At 44.7% G+C, this 21,085-nt stretch overlaps 1 protein-coding gene across 2 annotated transcripts in view; it reads right to left on the reverse strand.

Annotated features, from left to right (window-relative positions):
- Positions 1–510: 510 nt before the first annotated feature.
- Positions 511–21,085, reverse strand: part of LPCAT4 (lysophosphatidylcholine acyltransferase 4) — a 68,128-nt gene continuing 47,553 nt past the window's right edge. Inside the window, exons 8-14 of one of the 2 annotated variants that reach the window (XM_063913480.1) lie at positions 12,349–12,403; positions 11,891–11,973; positions 11,656–11,781; positions 6,864–7,005; positions 4,442–4,540; positions 4,122–4,272; positions 511–1,271 (exon numbers count right to left, since the gene is read on the reverse strand). In XM_063913480.1, coding sequence (XP_063769550.1) covers positions 1,111–1,271; positions 4,122–4,272; positions 4,442–4,540; positions 6,864–7,005; positions 11,656–11,781; positions 11,891–11,973; positions 12,349–12,403 — 817 coding nt within the window. In that variant the 3' untranslated portion in view covers positions 511–1,110. The remainder of the gene's footprint in view (positions 1,272–4,121; positions 4,273–4,441; positions 4,541–6,863; positions 7,006–11,655; positions 11,782–11,890; positions 11,974–12,348; positions 12,404–21,085) is intronic. The other variant, XM_063913481.1, reaches the window with a different exon arrangement.

Raw genomic sequence — 21,085 nt, forward strand, 5'->3', positions numbered from 1 at the left:
AGTGTGTTTTTACGTCCCTTGTCTAGGCCATCAGCAAAAGCACATTTCTGCAGGCTTAGTTGATTATCATTGAAAGTATGGTTAGGGAGACCTCCCTATTGGGGTAGGTAATACAGGAACAGTATGACAGTTGAGAAGGTAAGTTCTCTTTCCTTCTAGTTGCATATGTCAACCAGGGATGCAGTTAATTTACCGGCTGTCAGGATCCTGTTGTTCAGGATACCGATCCCGAAATCCCGACAGCCAGTGAAATGCCGGCGGCATGTATCCAGATCGAGGCCCGGGATTCCCACTTGGGTGGTGGTCCTTGGGTGTTGTGTGGCAACTGCAGCAAGCCCGCGATGGTACCCGCTGCACTCCCTGATGGCATTCCGCCTGTCGGGATCCCGGCGTCAGTCTTCTGACTGCCAGGATCCCAAATGGCGGTAAAGCATACCGAACCCGTCCACCGATGCCACTACAATGCAATTCAGCATGCTACATTCATATAAAAACCACAATACACTGTGATATTTATGAAAAATAATTATAATATCATTCAGAACCATGACAAGAGCAGTAATACATTGGGACCATAATAATTAAAATGTCCAAATAAAGGTAAAAATTTAAAATTCTCTGGGGGAAGGGAGGCTGTGTCCCTGAGAGCTGAGATATTTGGGGTATGAACGGCACCCCCCAATCTGCACCTGCACCTATCCAGGCTACAAACATGCAGAATATTGCTCCTTCACCATATTTATCAAGTTTCACCCCACCCTCCTTCAGTGCATGTCCCTCAAATAATGTCTCGTCCTGAAAACCAGGAAACCTTGCTTCTTCATCACAGACATGCAGAATTATACTGCCTACATTTTCCATTAAATCTATTGCACCTAGCTTCTTGGCCCACCACCATTAAATGGAAACCCTCCAATGTGCATCTAACCTCTTCCACCCCATAATGCATCTGGTCAAATACTGTAGAGTATTCTCCCCCTTCAGGGACAGAGCAGCTGTGCACCCATATCACAATCAATGTTAGCCACAACACCTCTTCTTTGCCAAGAAACCTTTGAAGTGACCCTCCCACCTCCCCAAGCCCCAATAAAACCCCCCTCCCTCAATGTGTCAATCTGACTTAAGCCGGTCCCCAGGAGTGTACTTCCCGGCACAGCCCCCATTTTGTTGAACTCGTGATGGCTTTTTACGTCCAGATGCTGGAGGGCGTAGATAAAACAGGAAGAGGTGACGATAACAAGGGTGGCGAATAGCAAATCCCAGAAATCCATCTGTTGACGAAACAAAGAAATAAAGTTAAGTACTTGGATTCTTGTGTCAGAGCATATATATATATTATATATATATATATTATATATATATATATATATATAAAAATGGGGGGATAAGGGTACCGGCGACTTGTGTTGTTTAAAATGCAATAGCTGAAATTAGATTTAAAAGCCAAAAAAATATATAATAATACAAACGAGCTTTAATATCACATAAAAGCGGATCACAACATAAAACGTACTTCAAAATATTGATAAAAACATATAAACATAAAAGGTCTTTGTAAAAGGTAAGGAATTCTGACTTATCTTTTAAAAATAGGCAAGGGAGTCACAACAGGGAGCTCAACGCATTCTTAAGGGTTGGCAGACACCTTTTAACAAGGTTACGTGTGTCTTTTAGCAATTTTACTTTTCAGGTTTTACTGAGAACCCACCTCACAAGTGGCGCTGCATCATTCCTTTCTACATATATATATATATATATATATATATATATATATATATATATATATATATATATTTATTTATTTATTTATTTATTTTTTTTAAACATTTACTTACACACAGTTAGGTCCATATATATTTGGACACTTACACAAATTACATAATTTTGGCTCTGGTATACCACCACTATGGATTTGAAATTTAACAATGGAGATGCAATTGAAGTGCAACGGTTTGTGAATTGCAACCAATTTTGATACACTGTCCAATGGGCCTCAAATGTAAATGGACAAATTAACAATCAGAAATAACATGCTCATTTTCAGTACTTTGATGAGAATCCTTTGCAGCAATGACTGCCTGATGTGTGGAACCCATGGACATCTCCATATGCTGGGTTTCTTCTTTAGGTGTGGTTTGTTCATGGATCTTTCTGCCTTTAATTTTGTTTTCCACAAGTGAAATACATGTTCAGTCAGGTAAAGATCAGATGACTGCCTTGGCCATTGCAGAATATTCCACTTCTTTGCCTTAAAAAACTCCTGAGTTTCTTTTGCAGTATGTTTTGGATCACTGTCCATCTGCACTGCAAAGCGCTGTCCAATCAACTTTGCTGAATACTTCAGAATTCATCCTGCTGCTTCCGTCTTCTGCATATCATCAATAAACACTAGTGACCCAGAGCTAATGGAAGCCATGCATGCCCATGCCATCACCATGTTTCCACTGTATTTTACAGATAATGTGGTATGCTTCGGATCATAAGTCATTCCAAACCTTTTCTGTACATTTTTCTTCACATCATTCTGGTACAGGTTGATGTTAGTTACATCTGTCCACAGAAGGCTGTTCCAGAACTGGTCTGGCTTTTTTTTTTTTTGCAAAGTCTACCCTGGCTTTTCTATTCTGGAGACATCTGAATGATTTGCACCTTGTGGTGAAAAAGATTTTATTTGCTCTCATGAAGTCTTTTCTTTATGGTAGACTTGGATAATGATATGCCTACATCCTGGAGAGTGTTCTTCACTTGGCTGGATATTGTGCAGGGATTTCAATTTACCATGGAAAGGACCCTGCATTCATCCACCACGGCTGTCTTCCGTGGGCATCTAGGCCATTCTGTGTTGCTGAGCTCACCAGTACATTCTTTATTTTTATCAGAATTTACCAAACTGTTGATTTGGCCACTCCTAAGGTTCCCTCTATCTTTCTGATGGATGGCCTAAGTCACTGGCATTGAGAGCTCCTTTGACCACATGTTGTGGGTTCACAGCAACCGCTGCTATATGCAAACGCCACACTTGGAATCAGCTCCAGACTTTTTGTCTTCTAAATTGCTACAGATAACGAAATAGCTCAGACCTGTCCATGAAATAGCTTTTCAGTCACTTGTCCAATTACTTTTGTCCCTTGAAAAATAGGGGGAATACATATTACACAGCTGTAATTCCTAATCCCTTCATACAATTTGGATGTGAATACCCTCAAATTAAAGCAGATAGCACTTTACCATATTCAGTATATAACTAACTTGAATAGGTTATGGTGAACGGCTAAAATAACAAAAATTGTGTCAGTGTCCAAATAAATTGACAACTTTTGCTTAGAAAGAGACAGATGTCTAGGTGAGGGCAGTCCTTTTTTTTTAGCTCAGTTGGGGAGGATAATGGATGGTATATAGAAGATTCTACCAAATATATATTACCAAGTGACGTACGCTGGAATACTATGGCAGACTGTTTGGAGTCCTTTCTGAAAAACTGGCCCATTCTTGTTAGAGTATGTGAAGAAAACAAAGATGAAATCCCACAAGACATTATTAACAAAGTTAATAATCTTCGGCACTCCGCTTAATACCATTTGGCTTGAGTGAAACCTGTAGCTGTAGCCCTGGATCGCGCACAAAGGCGCAACTGCACAATCAGTGAGGTCGTACAAGTGTGGAAGAAGCTGTTAGATGATCTTGAAGAGATTGGACACCACAGCAATGTAGTAAAGATGGCAAAGGCAAGAGCTAAAATTGCACTTACAGATGTCCACTCGCTGGCTAATCTACTTGATCCTAGGTACAGGGGGAAAAAAGCTTAGTCCTGCTGAAATTGAGACTGCTATAGAGTTTGCTCATGTCAATAATCATCAAATTATGCCGGTCATCATCAACTTCAGTGCACACATGAAACCATTTGCACCATACATGTTTGAAGTGGACACTTTACGCCATTGAATACCGCCCATAGTCCAATATCGAAGTGTCCCCCCAAAAGCCAGCCCTGATGCATGTATGTGCAGAACATTAGATCACATCTGTTTGGCTGCCTAAGTGTGTGGCTTCATTGCACATGCATCACATTCATATTGACCTGTGAGCAGACAGGCTTACTCCCCTACTGTTTCCTTACTCACCTTGGGTAAGGCCACGACACTCATGAGAGCACAGCTCTGTGTAGATCTTGCCACTTTCTGCAGGAGGTGAACCCACCAGTGAGCGCAGGATGGAGGAAAACCCATCAGCAGAGAGCAGAAAGCAGCCATCAGTATCACAGGTAGAGAAGAGCTAGATGGGAAATGAGGAGAGCATTGGTAAAGTACAGGTGACAGTAACTGGATACAGACAAAATAAACTGGTACTGAAAGTGACAAATCTAAAAACAGGATATAAATGTGGTACCTATTCCTGGTATCAAAGTCATTTATAAAGGGCTCAGAGAATGTCACTCACTCACATCAAAAGCAAGCTTTGCCAACTCCTCTGCAGAGCGTGTGGCATCTTGAGCTGCTAAAACTAGCGAGACCTCTCGAAAATCAATCATCCCACTGGCATCCTGAGGATAGACACACTGTTATGCACAGTACACATTTAATAAATGGGCAGGGTTTCCCTACATTAGGCATGTCAACGTTTTCTCACTGAATGGTCTGTACTCACACAACATTATGTAAATCAGGGCTGGCCAAATCAGTCCTCGAGATCTACCAACAGTACACATTTTCCAGACCACCTAGCTGGTGCACAGGTGCAGTCATTACTAATTAGGATGTGCTGCATTCATTCCTAACTGACAATTCTACAGGTCTGCAGGAGGCCTGGAAAACATGTACTGTTGGTAGATCTCGAGGACCGGTTTGGCCAGCCCTGATGTAAATACTACACACTTCTTATAGTGAGCATGAACAACAACAAAAAATGTAAAGAAATCTTAATTTTGATTTTTATCTACCCACACAGAGGGCAATACAACTGGTTTCAAGAGCTTTGTGATTAAAATGGATATCTAATGGATAGTAATAAGCTAGCATCAATAAGGATGGCAATGTTAGAACATTAGAACATACTCTTGGTTGCCAGGGACATTTACGGTGACTTTTTCTTTTTTTTTAAATTGTGCCCCCAAACTTGTTCTAGAGTACTAATATCTGGACGTATTTATTTTACTCAGTGCACCTCATCATATTTTTTTTGTAGTCTTCCGTCAAAATGTAAATTGTCAAATTAATAAAATGTAGAGTCTATGACACAACTAAGGAGATGATAAAATATATTAATCCCCTAGATAAATGCTTTCAGTGGAGGGTGCACAAGTGCAATATACCCCCCCCCCCCCCCCCCCCCACACACACACACACACACACAATGTCATTTGAGTTTGACATGCCTGTTTTAAAAGCAATTCTTTCATATCTTGAAAAAGAACACAATGTAGGGTCTCCTCCTTGCCACAATTCCATGAATCATTTGGTCACATATTGGCCCTCATTCCGAGTTGTTCGCTCGCTGCTAATTTTAGCAGAATTACTAATAGGCTAAAATCCGGCAGTTCTGCGCATGCGTATGCACAGCAGGGCGCACGCGCTAAGCAATTTTACACAAAACTATGCTCTTTTACTCACGGGTGAGCTAAGCTTTTCAATCGCTCTGCTGATCGTAGTGTGATTGACAGGAAGTGGGTGTTTCTGGGCGGAAACTGGCCGTTTTCAGGGAGTGTGCTAAAAAAAAGCTGGCGTGCCAGGTAAAAACGCAGGAGTGGCTGGAGAAACGGAGGAGTGGCTGGCCGGACGCAGGGCGTGTTTGTGACGTCAAACCAGGAACAAAATGGACTGAGGTGATCGCAATTTAGGAGTAGGTCTGGAGCTACTCAGAAACTGCAAGGAAATTGCTTTCGTTAGCAATTCTGCTAATAATAGCAGAATTGCTAATCTTTCGTTAGCAATTCTGCTATGCTAAGATACACTCCCAGAGGGCGGCGGCCTAGCGTGTGCAATGCTGCTAAAAGTAGCTAGCGAGCGAACAACTCGGAATGAGGGCCATTGTCAGCATTAAGGCCACAACAGTTATAGGGGTATTTTCAATTGAAGTCAAAAGTTGCCGTCTGTCGGAAAGATGGCAGTTTTCGACTTTTTTAGGTCGGAAGGGGTTCTGACCTATTCAATATACCCCAAGATTATCTGACAAGTTGGGGAATCGACTTGTTGGAAAGCACGTGGATCGGCGGAATAGCTGCCGATCCACGTGCTTCTGTCGGAAACGGGGCCAAATCTGACAGGTTTTGTCCCCCTTTCCGACCATCTCAATCAGACTTCAAAAAAAGTCGGATTGAGACGAAGGACATGAGGGAGCAGAGAGGAGGAGACGGGAAAAGGAGCCGCAGGGAGACGGGGGAGAGCAGCGCTACAGCAGCGTAGCAGGAGGATGTGTCACAAGCACCGCTCACAGCCGCCGAACACAGCAGTGTCCACCTGGCTCCAGCAAGCGAGACCTCGCTTGCTGGAGCCAGGTGGACGCTGCAGTGAGCGGTGGCTGTGTCACATCCTCCTGCTACGCTTGCTGGAGCCGCTGCTGAAGCACTGTTCTCCCCGGTCTCCCCACAACTCTCTCCCGTCTCCTCCTCTCTGCTCCCTCAATTCAATTCGACTTTTTTCAAAGTCGAATTGAGATGGCCATTTGAATAGCCCTGGTCGGATCCATTCCGCCAAATGCATGTCGGAATGGATCAGACTTCAATAGAATATACCCCATAATCTTCTCAGATACACAGGAGGTTATGTTGCCAGCCTACAGTACTTCTAATTAGTCTCTCATACGCCACAGGAAATGCAATACCTGCTGCTGCTGTATGTAGTGCACAGTAATAGCAACAGTCTCCCCACCTTGTGGAAGTAACTGAACACTCGTGAAATGACATCGCTCTGTGTGAGACCCAACTTCTCCGCCAGCTCATCCAATCCCACTCGAGAACAAACCCCCTCCAGACAGAGATCAATCAATCCCTGTACACTGTCAAATGAGAACCTGTGGATGATGGGAGCACATTATTTGCAATTCTAGAACGGCTGATCTAAAACTTTGTAATTCAACCATCCTATTCTCCAGTATTGAATCCATAGTGGTCACTGTAGCTCTCTGCACCTAATCAGTGGGGAGAGCATATTTTAGTTTTTAAGGGCAATATTTTATACATGATTTATCGCTACCACCACAGTAGCTGTAGCAATACATCAAGTCTAAAATTTTGCCCTTAAGAATTAAAATATGCTCTCCTCATTGATTAGGTGCAGGAGCCAGAGTGACCACTAATACATGAAAGAGGCATTATGTACAACAAAAGTACTGGCTACTGATCCTATGTGAAGTAGTTGGTAATAAAGGATCCATAATCTAGATTTGTACACCGAGTCATCCAACTCTAGAGAGACACATGCCAATCAGTCATAATACATTTACTAGGCCTCCTACTTCTAGGTGTGACATGTAATGAACTAGTACAGGCCTGGCCAACCTGTGGCTCTCCAGCTGTTGCAAAACTACAAGTCCCATCATGCCTTGCCACAGTTTTGCTACTAGGGAATGCTAAAACGGTGGCAGGGCATGCTGGGATGTGTAGTTTCACAACATCTGGAGAGCCACAGGTTGGCCAGGCCTGAACTAGTAAGATACAGGGGGAGTAAAATGTCTATCCTGATCTTCACTGAAATTGCCTACACATGGGAAGAACGGTCTGCTCAACATATAAACCTAGAACTATGTCCAGCTTGCCCCACATAGAGCTCTCCTGAATGGCTCAAGCCAATTAGATACAACTAGTAAAGTTGGAGGATATCCACATAGGGAGAGATGTTAATTATCAAAATTTTCTAGTAAAATTAATCAGCAGCTGAATGGTTCTGATTAGGTGTTAATAAGGTGCATTATGCCCACATATGCAGCAATGTACGGTCAATTAGATAAAAAATAGCTTAAGTGGCAATCAAAACAGGTACTTTTAGTCTAATAAGCCAGGCTCTGTATATAAACCCACTTCAAATATGTACAGAATTTGTCTGTAAAGTGCAAATGCAAAAAGCATCCAGAAAAAGTGTACAGTATTTTGTTTCCCTTGCAGAGCTGGTTATATACGAAAGAGGTGTCCAGCTTGTAGAGGTAGCATGCAATCCTGCTTTACTCCTGGCGTGTACATTATTATATGCGCCTGCTTTACTCCTGGTGTGTACATTAGTATATGTACCTGCTTTACTCCTGCCATGTACATTAGTATATGTACCTGCTTTACTTCTGCCATGTACATTAGTATATGCACCTGCTTTACTCCTGGCATGTACATTAGTATATGCACCTGCTTTACTCCTGGCATGTACATTAGTATATGCACCTGCTTTACTCCTGGCATGTACATTAGTATATGCACCTGCTTTACTCCTGGCATGTACATTAGTATATGTACCTGCTTTACCCCTGGCATGTACATTAGTATATGCGCCTGCTTTACCCCTGGCATGTACATTAGTATATGCGCCTGCTTTACTCCTGACATGTACATTAGTATATGTACCTGCTTTACTCCTGGCATGTACATTAGTATATGTACCTGCTTTACTCCTGGCGTGTACATTAGTATATGCGCCTGCTTTACTCCTGGTGTGTACATTAGTATATGCACCTGCTTTACTCCTGGCATGTACATTAGTATATGTACCTGCTTTACTCCTGGCATGTACATTAGTATATGCACCTGCTTTACTCCTGGCGTGTACATTAGTATATGTACCTGCTTTACTCCTGGCGTGTACATTAGTATATGTTCCTGCTTTACTCCTGGCGTGTACATTAGTATATGTTCCTGCTTTACTCCTGGCGTGTACATTATTATATGCGCCTGCTTTACTCCTGGTGTGTACATTAGTATATGCACCTGCTTTACTCCTGGCATGTACATTAGTATATGCACCTGCTTTACTCCTGGCATGTACATTAGTATATGCACCTGCTTTACTCCTGCCATGTACATTAGTATATGTACCTGCTTTACTCCTGCCATGTACATTAGTATATGTACCTGCTTTACTCCTGGCGTGTACATTAGTATATGTTCCTGCTTTACTCCTGGCGTGTACATTATTATATGCGCCTGCTTTACTCCTGGTGTGTACATTAGTATATGCACCTGCTTTACTCCTGGCATGTACATTAGTATATGCACCTGCTTTACTCCTGCCATGTACATTAGTATATGTACCTGCTTTACTCCTGGTGTGTACATTAGTATATGTACCTGCTTTACTCCTGGTGTGTACATTAGTATATGTACCTGCTTTACCCCTGGCATGTACATTAGTATTTGCACCTGCTTTACTCCTGGCATGTACATTAGTATATGCGCCTGCTTTACTCCTGGCGTGTACATTATTATATGCGCCTGCTTTACTCCTGGTGTGTACATTAGTATATGTACCTGCTTTACTCCTGCCATGTACATTAGTATATGCACCTGCTTTACTCCTGGTGTGTACATTAGTATATGTACCTGCTTTACTCCTGCCATGTACATTAGTATATGCACCTGCTTTACTCCTGCCATGTACATTAGTATATGCACCTGCTTTACTCCTGGCATGTACATTAGTATATGTACCTGCTTTACTCCTGCTATGTACATTAGTATATGCACCTGCTTTACTCCTGGTGTGTACATTAGTATATGCACCTGCTTTACTCCTGGTGTGTACATTAGTATATGCACCTGCTTTACTCCTGGTGTGTACATTAGTATATGTACCTGCTTTACTCCTGCCATGTACATTAGTATATGTACCTGCTTTACTCCTGCCATGTACATTAGTATATGCACCTGCTTTACTCCTGGCATGTACATTAGTATATGTACCTGCTTTACTCCTGCCATGTACATTAGTATATGCACCTGCTTTACTCCTGGTGTGTACATTAGTATATGCACCTGCTTTACTCCTGGTGTGTACATTAGTATATGTACCTGCTTTACTCCTGCCATGTACATTAGTATATGCACCTGCTTTACTCCTGGCGTGTACATTAGTATATGTACCTGCTTTACTCCTGCCATGTACATTAGTATATGCACCTGCTTTACTCCTGCCATGTACATTAGTATATGTACCTGCTTTACTCCTGCCATGTACATTAGTATATGCATCTGCTTTACCCCTGGCATGTACATTAGTATATGCGCCTGCTTTACTCCTGCCATGTACATTAGTATATGTACCTGCTTTACCCCTGGCATGTACATTAGTATATGCGCCTGCTTTACTCCTGGCATGTACATTAATATATGCATCTGCTTTACCCCTGGCATGTACATTAGTATATGTACCTGCTTTACTCCTGCCATGTACATTAGTATATGTACCTGCTTTACCCCTGGCATGTACATTAGTATATGCGCCTGCTTTACTCCTGGCATGTACATTAGTATATGCATCTGCTTTACCCCTGGCATGTACATTAGTATATGCGCCTGCTTTACTCCTGGCATGTACATTAGTATATGCATCTGCTTTACCCCTGGCATGTACATTAGTATATGCACCTGCTTTACTCCTGGCAAGTACGGTAGCATTGCCAGCATTTGTTGCTCCACAGTGGTAGCAGTAAATGCTAAAATGACAGTACACATAATTTACTACATAACATGACAGTGTTATTAATAAGTAATCAGACCTAATTTACCACATAAAAAGAAATTAGAACAAGATTAAAAAAGAAAATTAAATTAAATAAGTCCATTGCACAATTCTGTCACTTTCCCCATACAAGATGAAATGGAAATATGTTTTATTGCTGCAGAAAAATTGCAATTATCACTGTAGTAATGAGAATATATTACAGCAGTCACAGAATACTGCTACTGTACAGGATTACTCTCCCATATCCGAAATGCTTGGGGCATAAGTATTTTGGTTTTCCGTAATTTGGAATATTTGCATAGCATAATGAGATATCTTGGGGATAGGACCCAAGGCTAAACATGCATTTATGTTTGATACACAATATAATATTTATGTTTCATATAAAACATATAGCCTGAAGATAATTTTATGCAATATTTGTAATCATTTTGTGCATGAAAATATTGTACACTGAACAAACAGAAAGCTAAGGTGTCACTAACTCAGTCACACTTTTAAAAAAAATTACGTATTTTGGAATATTTAATATTTTGGTTATGGGTGACTCAACCTGTATGAAGTGGGAAGGGTTAAAACGCATTCAACCGAAGTGGCCAATGATCATATCATCAACCTGCATTTGGCAACAGGAGTGGAGCACCCGCAACTGATTTGCTGCTAAATCAGTACATATTATTTCTTGTGCCCCCTGGTGACCATATTTTTCATGAACACCCCCCTTTTACCCCCATTTCTTCTCCCTAAGTGCAAGTGACATAACACAAAATGCATCTTGGTTGGCATTGCTAAGCATATGAGAGACATGTTGGTGTACATTATCAGTGTAAAGAAAACTGGTATTTGCTGGGAACCAAAAGGCACAGATTGTGCTAATGTCCAACTCTACATGATCCCTTTAATATTGTATGTGCACCTCTGACATTCCATGGACATCTAGTCCAATATATGAGTACTTACTATCAGCTGCTCTTATCCAGATTATGCAAGTTTCACTCACCCAGCCTTGCGCAAGATTTTTCCCAGTTCCCAGATTTTGGGGTCCAATGGAACTTTCAGGTGTCCTACAGGTGCTACTGGTGTATCCCCCATCAGCTCAAACTCTGTTGCTGGTTTGCCAAGTGCTCTAAAGAGATTAGAAACAGGCGAATTCCATTGTACCCATCGTGCAGTCATTCTGCCACTCTCTCTCAGCCATTGCTGCTCTCTCCAGCCTTTTATACCCTCTGACTTACTCTGACATTATAGTCTGCAATTTGTTGGCATATAATACAGGATCCACTTTCTCTTCAGGAGTCGGATGATAAACTGGCAAAAACTGCAATAAGAGAAGACGCCATAGAATTTTTTTGTACAAATTTCTTAGAGAAAAAAAAGTTACGGAAAGAGATTTTAAGATTTTCACTCAATAAGAAACTGCATTAAAATTATGTAAAAGGAATAACATTTCTAAATTGGTCGCCTGGTTCTAGAAAAACAACATTAAGATGATTCATAGACAAAGAAAAGTTTTATAGATGTTTAATGTTGCTTCATTGACATACATTTGAACTTCTATTACTTGATACTATGCTAAATAGTTTCTTTTTTAATAGACTACAACTTTTACTCCAGTTTTTGCTCAGTCATTGCCAATACCAGGACATTAGCAGAGGTCAGCAGGCAGGGAAACAAACAGGAATTGCAGTCTTACCTCTATCTCCAGGTTGATGTAAAACTGAGACATTGTGAGCCAGAGGACCTTTAAACTGAAACAAATAAAAAACTGAGTTAAAATTTAAACTGAAGAACACACATACGCACACAAAACATAACCCTATTATACTCTGCACAGCACTAATGATGGTTCCCATTTTAATTAGCACGTACTTGATATATTAATTGTATAGCTATTTACATGTGCTAGCTTCAGTAGTTGTGATTGCTAGAATCTGCACCTACATTTGCACTCGGGTGTGGGATTAATAGATAGACAGTGTCTAGTTAGACAGTCAATAGATAGACACCACATGTTAGACAGACATTAGGTCGGCAGGGTCAGAAAGTCAACAGGGTCAAAAGGTTGACATGAAAAAAGGTAGAAAGTGCAAAAGGTCGACATGAAAATGGTTGACACAAAAAAAGGTAGACACTTTTTTTTTTGCATTTTTGTGTGGATAATTTTGTCATCTGGGACCCCCAATTGTAGAAAGGCATCCCCTCGCTGTGCTCGCCACAAGGTTTAGAACCAACTCTATGCCGATATGGATAGAGAAGATATGAAATATTTTTGGACTATGTAAAATAAAACAAAAAAAATAAGAATTTACTTACCGATAATTCTATTTCTCGTAGTCCGTAGTGGATGCTGGGAACTCCGTAAGGACCATGGGGAATAGCGGCTCCGCAGGAGACTGGGCACAAAAAGATGCTTTAGGACTACCTGGTGTGCACTGGCTCCTCCCCCTATGACCCTCATCCAAGCCTCAGTTAGGATACTGTGCCCGGACGAGCGTACACAATAAGGAAGGATTTTGAATCCCGGGTAAGACTCATACCAGCCACACCAATCACACCGTACAACTTGTGATTTGAAACCCAGTTAACAGCATGATAACAGAGGAGCCTCTGAATAGATGGCTCACAACAAGAACCCGATTAGTTAACAATAACTATGTACAAGTATTGCAGACAATCCGCACTTGGGATGGGCGCCCAGCATCCACTACGGACTACGAGAAATAGAATTATCGGTAAGTAAATTCTTATTTTCTCTGACGTCCTAGTGGATGCTGGGAACTCCGTAAGGACCATGGGGATTATAGCAAAGCTCCGAAACGGGCAGGAGAGTGCGGATGACTCTGCAGCACCGAATGAGAGAACTCCAGGTCCTCCTCAGCCAGGGTATCAAATTCATAGAATTTTGCAAACGTGTTTGCCCCTGACCAAGTAGCTGCTCGGCAAAGTTGTAAAGCCGAGACCCCTCGGGCAGCCGCCCAAGATGAGCCCACCTTCCTTGTGGAATGGGCTTTTATTGATTTAGGCTGCGGTCATCCTACCGCAGAATGCGCCAGCTGAATAGTGCTACAAATCCAGCGTGCAATAGACTGCTTAGAAGCAGGAGCACCCAGCTTGTTGGGTGCCATCAGGATAAACAGCGAGTCAGTTTTCCTGACTCCAGCCGTCCTGGAAAAATAAAATTTTCAGGGCCCTGACTACGTCCAGCAACTTGGAATCCTCCAAGTCCCTAGTAGCCGCAGGCACCACAATAGGTTGGTTCAAGTGAAAACCTGAGACCACCTTTGGGAGAAACTGAGGACGAGTCCTCAACTCTGCCCTATCCATATAGAAAACCAGATAAGGCTTTTACATGACCAAGCCGCCAATTCTGACACACGCCTGGCCAAGGCCAACAGCATGACCACTTTCCACGCGAGATACTTTAGCTCCATGGTTTTAAGTGGCTCAACCAATGCGACTTTAGGAAATCCAACACCACGTTGAGATCCAAAAAGTGCCACAGGAGGCACAAAAGGAGGCTGAATATGTAGTACTCCTTTAACCAAAGTCTGAACTTCAGGCAGTGAAGCCAGTTCTTTCTGGAAGAAAATCGACAGAGCCGAAATCTGGACCTTGATGGACCCCAATTTGAGGCCCAAACGTCACCCCTGCTTGCAGGAAGTGCAGGAATCAACATAGTTGAAATTCCTCCGTCGGGGCCTTCATGGCCTCCCACCAAGCAATAAATTTTCGCCAAACGCGGCGATAATGTCTTGCGGTGACATCCTTCCTGGCTATGATCAGGGTAGGGATGACTTCCTTCGGAATACCCTTTTCCTTTAGGATCCGGTGTTCTACCGCCATGCCGTCAAACGCAGCCGCGGTAAGTCTTGGAACAGACAGGGTCCCTGCTGCAGCAGGTCTTGTCTAAGCGGCAGAGGCCAATGGTCCTCTGCCAGCATCTCTTGAAGTTCCGGGTACCAAGCTCTTCATGGCCAATCCGGAACCCCGAGTATGGTTTTCACTCCTCGCCTTCTTATTATTCTCAGTACCTTGGGTATAAGAGGTAGAGGAGGAGACACATAAACCGACTGGTACACCCACGGTGTCACTAGAGCGTCCCCAGCGATCGCCTGAGGGTCCCTTGACCTGGCGCAATATCTTTTCAACTTCTTGTTGAGGCGGGACGCCATCATGTCCACCCGTGGTCATTCCCAACGGTTTACCCGCATTTGGAAAACTTCTGAATGAAGTCCCCATTCTCCTGGGTGTAGGTCGCCCATCGGAGAATCCTTGTGGCTTCTGCCATCGCCATCCTGCTTCTTGTGCCGCCCTGTCTGTTTACATGGGCGACCGCCGTGATGTCGTCTGATTGGATCAGTACCGGCTAATTCTGAAGCAGGGGCCTTGCTTGGCTTAGGGCATTGTAAATGGCCCTTCGCTGCAGAATATTTATGTGAAGCGAAATCTCCTTGGAAATTTCTTCCCTGTGTGACTGCACCCCAGCCCCGAAGGCTGGCATCCGTGGTCACCAGGATCCAGTCCTGTATTCCGAATCTGCGGCCCTCTAGTAGATGAGCCCTCTGCAGCCACCACAGCAGCGACACCCTGTTTCTTGCTGACAGGGTTATCCGCTGTTGTATCTGTAGATGGGACCCGGAACATTAGTCCCACAGGTCCCACTGGAACGTCCTTGCGTGGAGTCTTCCGAATGGAATTATGCTTCGTACGAAGCTACCATTTTTCCCAGGACTCGTGTGCATTGATGTACCGACACCTGTCCTGGTTATAGGATGTCTCTGACTAGAGATGACAACTCCTCGGCTTTTTCCACTGGAAGAAACACTCTTTTCTGGTCTGCGTTCAGAAACATTTCCAGGAACAGAAGACGTGTCGTCGGGACCAGCTGTGACTTTGGAATATTGAGAATCCAGTCGTGCTGTTGTAGCACTTCCCGAGAGAGTGCTACCCCCACTACCAACTGTTCTTTGGACCTCGCCTTTATCAGGAGATCGTCCAAGTACGGGATAATAAAAACTTCCTTCTTGCGAAGGAGTATCATCACTTCTGCCATTACCTAGGTAAAGACCTTCGGTGCCATGGACAACTCCACCGGCCGCGTCTGGAACCGATAGTGACAGTCCTGTACCACATATCTGAGGTACTCCTGGTGAGGAGGGTAAATGGGGACATGCAGGTATGCATCCTTGATGTCCAGGGAGACCCTGTAATCCCCCTCGTCCAGGCTCGTAATATCCGCCCTGAGCGATTCCATCTTGAACTTGAATCTTCTGATATAAAAGTTCAAGTATTTTAATTTCAAGATGGGTCTCACCGAAACGTTTCGGTACCACAACCACTGTGGAATAGTAACCCCTTCCTTGCTGAAGGAGGGGCACCTTGACAATCACTTGTTGTGATTATAGTGTTGAATATCCACCAACACCGTCTCCCTGGCAGAGGGAGGTGCCGGTAAGGCAGATTTTAGGAAACGGCGGGGGAAAGAACGTCTCGAACTCCAGCCTGTACCCCTGAGATACTACTTGAAGGACCCAGGGATCCATGTGAGAGAGCCCACTGTCCGCTGAAATTTCTGAGACGGGCCCCCACCGTACCCGGGTCCGCCTGAGCAGCCCCCGCACCATGCTGTGGACCTACTGGACGCAGGGAGGATTTCTGCTCTTGGGAACTAGCTGTGTGTTGCAGCCTTTTCCTCTACCTTTGCCTCTCGGCAGAAAGGATGAGCCTCTAGCCCTCTTGCTTTTCTGGGGCCGAAAGGACTGTACTTGATGATACGGTGCTTTCTTTTGTTGTGGGGTAGCCTGTGGCAAAAAAATCGATTTCCCAACAGTAGCTGTGGAAACGAGGTCTGAAAAACCATCCCCAAACAGTTTTACCCCCTTATAGGACAACTTCCATGTGCCGATTCGAGTCGGCATCGCCTGACCATTGCCAAGTCCATAACCCCCATCTGGCGGCAATGGACCTAGCGCTTATTTTTGATGCCAGCCGGCAAATATCCCTCTGTGCATCACGTATGTATAAGACCACGTCTTTTATATGCTCTATTTTCAGCAAAATATTGTCCCTATCCATAGTTATTTTCCGACAGGGAATCTGACAACGCAGCGGGAGCACTGCACATCCATGCCGAAGCAACGGCTGGTCGCAATATAATGCCCTAGTGTGTGACTATATCTTATAGGGTAACCTCCTGCTTTCTATCAGCAGGTCCCTTCAGGGCGGCCGTATCCGGAGACGGTAGTGCCACCTTTTCTGATAAGCGTGTAAGCGCTGTATCTACCCTATGGGGTGTTTCCCCGCGTGATCTATCCTCTGGCGGGAAAGGGTACGCTGCCAATAACCGTTTTAGAAATTATCAATTTCTTACCGGGGGAAGACCACTCCTCCTCACACACCTCATTTAATTTCTCAGATGCAGGAAAAAAATAAGAATTTACTTACCGATAATTCTATTTCTCGTAGTCCGTAGTGGATGCTGGGGACTCCGTAAGGACCATGGGGAATAGCGGCTCCGCAGGAGACTGGGCACATCTAAAGAAAGCTTTAGGACTATCTGGTGTGCACTGGCTCCTCCCCCTATGACCCTCCTCCAAGCCTCAGTTAGGATACTGTGCCTGGACGAGCGTACACAATAAGGAAGGATTTTGAATCCCGGGTAAGACTCATACCAGCCACACCAATCACACTGTACAACTTGTGATCTGAACCCAGTTAACAGCATGATAACAGAGGAGCCTCTAGAAAAGATGGCTCACTACAGCAATAACCCGATTTTTTTGGTAACATTAACTATGTACCAGTATTGCAGACAATCCGCACTTGGGATGGGCGCCCAGCATCCACTACGGACTACGAGAAATAGAATTATCGGTAAGTAAATTCTTATTTTCTCTAACGTCCTAAGTGGATGCTGGGGACTCCGTAAGGACCATGGGGATTATACCAAAGCTCCCAAACGGGCGGGAGAGTGCGGATGACTCTGCAGCACCAAATGAGAGAACTCCAGGTCCTCCTCAGCCAGGGTATCAATTTTGTAGAATTTTACAAACGTATTTGCTCCTGACCAAGTAGCTGCTCGGCAAAGTTGTAAAGCCGAGACCCCTCGGGCAGCCGCCCAAGATGAGCCCACCTTCCTTGTGGAGTGGGCATTTACAGATTTTTGGCTGTGGCAGGCCTGCCACAGAATGTGCAAGCTGAATTGTACTACAAATCCAACGAGCAATAGTCTGCTTAGAAGCAGGAGCACCCATGTTGTTGGGTGCATACAGGATAAACAGCGAGTCAGTTTTCCTGACTCCAGCCGTCCTGGAAACATATATTTTCAGGGCCCTGACAACGTCTAGCAACTTGGAGTCCTCCAAGTCCCTAGTAGCCGCAGGCACCACAATAGGTTGGTTCAGGTGAAACGCTGAAAACACCTTAGGGAGAAACTGAGGACGAGTCCTCAATTCCGCCCTGTCCGAATGGAAAATCAGATAAGGGCTTTTACAGGATAAAGCCGCCAATTCTGACACGCGCCTGGCCCAGGCCAGGGCCAACAGCATGACCACTTTCCATGTGAGATATCTTAACTCCACAGATTTAAGTGGTTCAAACCAATGTGACTTTTGGAACCCAAAAACTACATTGAGATCCCAAAGTGCCACTGGAGGCACAAAAGGAGGCTGTATATGCAGTACCCCTTTTACAAACGTCTGAACTTCAGGGACTGAAGCTAGTTCTTTTTGGAAGAAAATTTACAGGCCGAAATTTGAACCTTAATGGACCCCAATTTCAGGCCCATAGACACTCCTGTTTGCAGGAAATGTAGGAATCGACCCAGTTGAATTTCCTCCGTCGGGCCTTACTGGCCTCGCACCACGCAACATATTTTCGCTAAATGCGGTGATAATGTTTTGCGGTTACATCCTTCCTGGCTTTGATCAGGATAGGGATAACTTCATCCGGAATGCCTTTTTTCCTTCAGGATCCGGCGTTCAACCGCCATGCTGTCAAACGCAGCCGCGGTAAGTCTTGTAACAGACAGGGTCCTTGCTGGAGCAGGTCCCTTCTTAGAGGTAGAGGCCACGGATCCTCCGTGAGCATCTCTTGAAGTTCCGGTTACCAAGTCCTTCTTGGCCAATCCGGAGCCACGAATATAGTGCTTACTCCTCTCCATCTTATCAATCTCAGTACCTTGGGTATGAGAGGCAGAGGAGGGAACACATACACTGACTGGTACACCCACGGTGTTACCAGAGCGTCTACAGCTATTGCCTGAGGGTCCCTTGACCTGGCGCAATACCTGTCGAGTTTTTTCCCAACGGTTTATAATCATGTGGAAGACTTCTGGGTGAAGTCTCCACTCTCCCGGGTGGAGGTCGTGCTGAGGAAGTCTGCTTCCCAGTTGTCCACTCCCGGAATGAATACTGCTGACAGTGCTATCACATGATTTTCCCCCCAGCGAAGAATCCTTGCAGCTTCTGCCATTGCCCTCCTGCTTCTTGTGCCACCCTGTCTGTTTACGTGGGTAACTGCCGTGATGTTGTCCAACTGGATCAACACCGGCTGACCTTGAAGCAGAGGTCTTGCTAAGCTTAGAGCATTGTAAATGGCCCTTAGCTTCAGGATATTTATGTGAAGTGATGTCTCCAGGCTTGACCATAAGCCCTGGATATTCCTTCCCTGTGTGACTGCTCCCCAGCCTCGCAGGCTGGCATCCGTGGTCATCAGGACCCAGTCCTGAATGCCGAATCTGCGGCCCTCTAGAAGATGAGCACTCTGCAACCACCACAGGAGGGACACCCTTGTCCTTGGTGACAGGGTTATCCGCTGATGCATCTGAAGATGCGACCCGGACCATTTGTCCAGCAGGTCCCACTGGAAAGTTCTTGCGTGGAATCTGCCGAATGGGATTGCTTCGTAGGAAGCCACCATTTTACCCAGAACCCTTGTGCATTGATGTACTGAGACTTGGCTCGGTTTTAGGAGGTTCCTGACTAGCTCGGATAACTCCCTGGCTTTCTCCTCCGGGAGAAACACCTTTTTCTGGACTGTGTCCAGGATCATCCCTAGGAACAGAAGACAAGTCGTCGGAAACAGCTGCGATTTTGGAATATTGAGAATCCAATCGTGCTGCCGCAACACTACCTGAGATAGTGCTACACCGACCTCCAACTGTTCCCTGGATCTTACCCTTATCAGGGAATCGTCCAAGTAAGGGATAACTAAAATTCCCTTCCTTCGAAGGAATATCATCATTTCGGCCATTACCTTGGTAAAGACCCGGGGTGCCGTGGACCATCCATACGGCAGCGTCTGAACTGATAGTGACAGTTCTGTACCATAAACCTGAGGTACCCTTGGTGAGAAGGGTAAATTTTGACATGAAGGTAAGCATCCTTGATGTCCCGAGACATCATGTAGTCCCCTTCTTCCAGGTTCGCAATCACTGCTCTGAGTGACTCAATCTTGAATTTGAACCTCTGTATGTAAGTGTTCAAAGATTTTAGATTTAGAATCGGTCTCACCGAGCCGTCCGGCTTCGGTACCACAACAGTGTGGAATAATACCCCGTACCCTGTTGCAGGAGGGGTACCTTGATTATCACCTGCTGGGAATACAGCTTGTGAATGGCTTCCAAAACTGTCTCCCTGTCAGAAGGAGACATCGGTAAAGCCGACTTTAGGAAACGGCGAGGGGGAGACGTCTCGAATTCTAATTTGTACCCCTGAGATATCACCTGAAGGATCCAGGGGTCTACTTGCGAGTGAGCCCACTGCGCGCTGAAATTCATTGAGACGGGCCCCCCACCGTGCCTGATTCTGCTTGTAAAGCCCCAGCGTCATACTGAGGGCTTGGCAGAGGCGGGAGAGGGTTTCTGTTCCTGGGAACTGGCTGATTTCTGCAGCCTTTTTCCTCTCCCTCTGTCACGGGGCAGAAATGAGGAACCTTTTGCCCGCTTGTCCACGAAAAGACTGCGCCTGATAATACGGCGTCTTCTCATGTTGAGAGGCGACCTGGGGTACAAACGTGGATTTCCCAGCTGTTGCCGTGGCCACCAGGTCTGAAAGACCGACCCCAAATAACTCCTCCCCTTAATGAGGCAATACTTCCAAATGCCGTTTGGAATACGCATCACCTGACCACTGACGTGTCCATAACCCTCTACTGGTAGAAATGGACAACGCACTTAGACTTGATGCCAGTCGGCAAATATTCCGCTGTGCATCACGCATATATAGAAATGCATCTTTTAAATGCTCTATAGGCAAAAAATAAGATTTTACTTACCGATAAATCTATTTCTCATAGTCCGTAGTGGATGCTGGGGACTCCGTCAGGACCATGGGGAATAGCGGCTCCGCAGGAGACAGGGCACAAAAGCAAGCTTTTAGGATCACATGGTGTGTACTGGCTCCTCCCCCTATGACCCTCCTCCAAGCCTC

The sequence above is a fragment of the Pseudophryne corroboree genome, chromosome 1, assembly GCF_028390025.1.
Source record: "Pseudophryne corroboree isolate aPseCor3 chromosome 1, aPseCor3.hap2, whole genome shotgun sequence".
NCBI lineage: Eukaryota > Metazoa > Chordata > Amphibia > Anura > Myobatrachidae > Pseudophryne > Pseudophryne corroboree.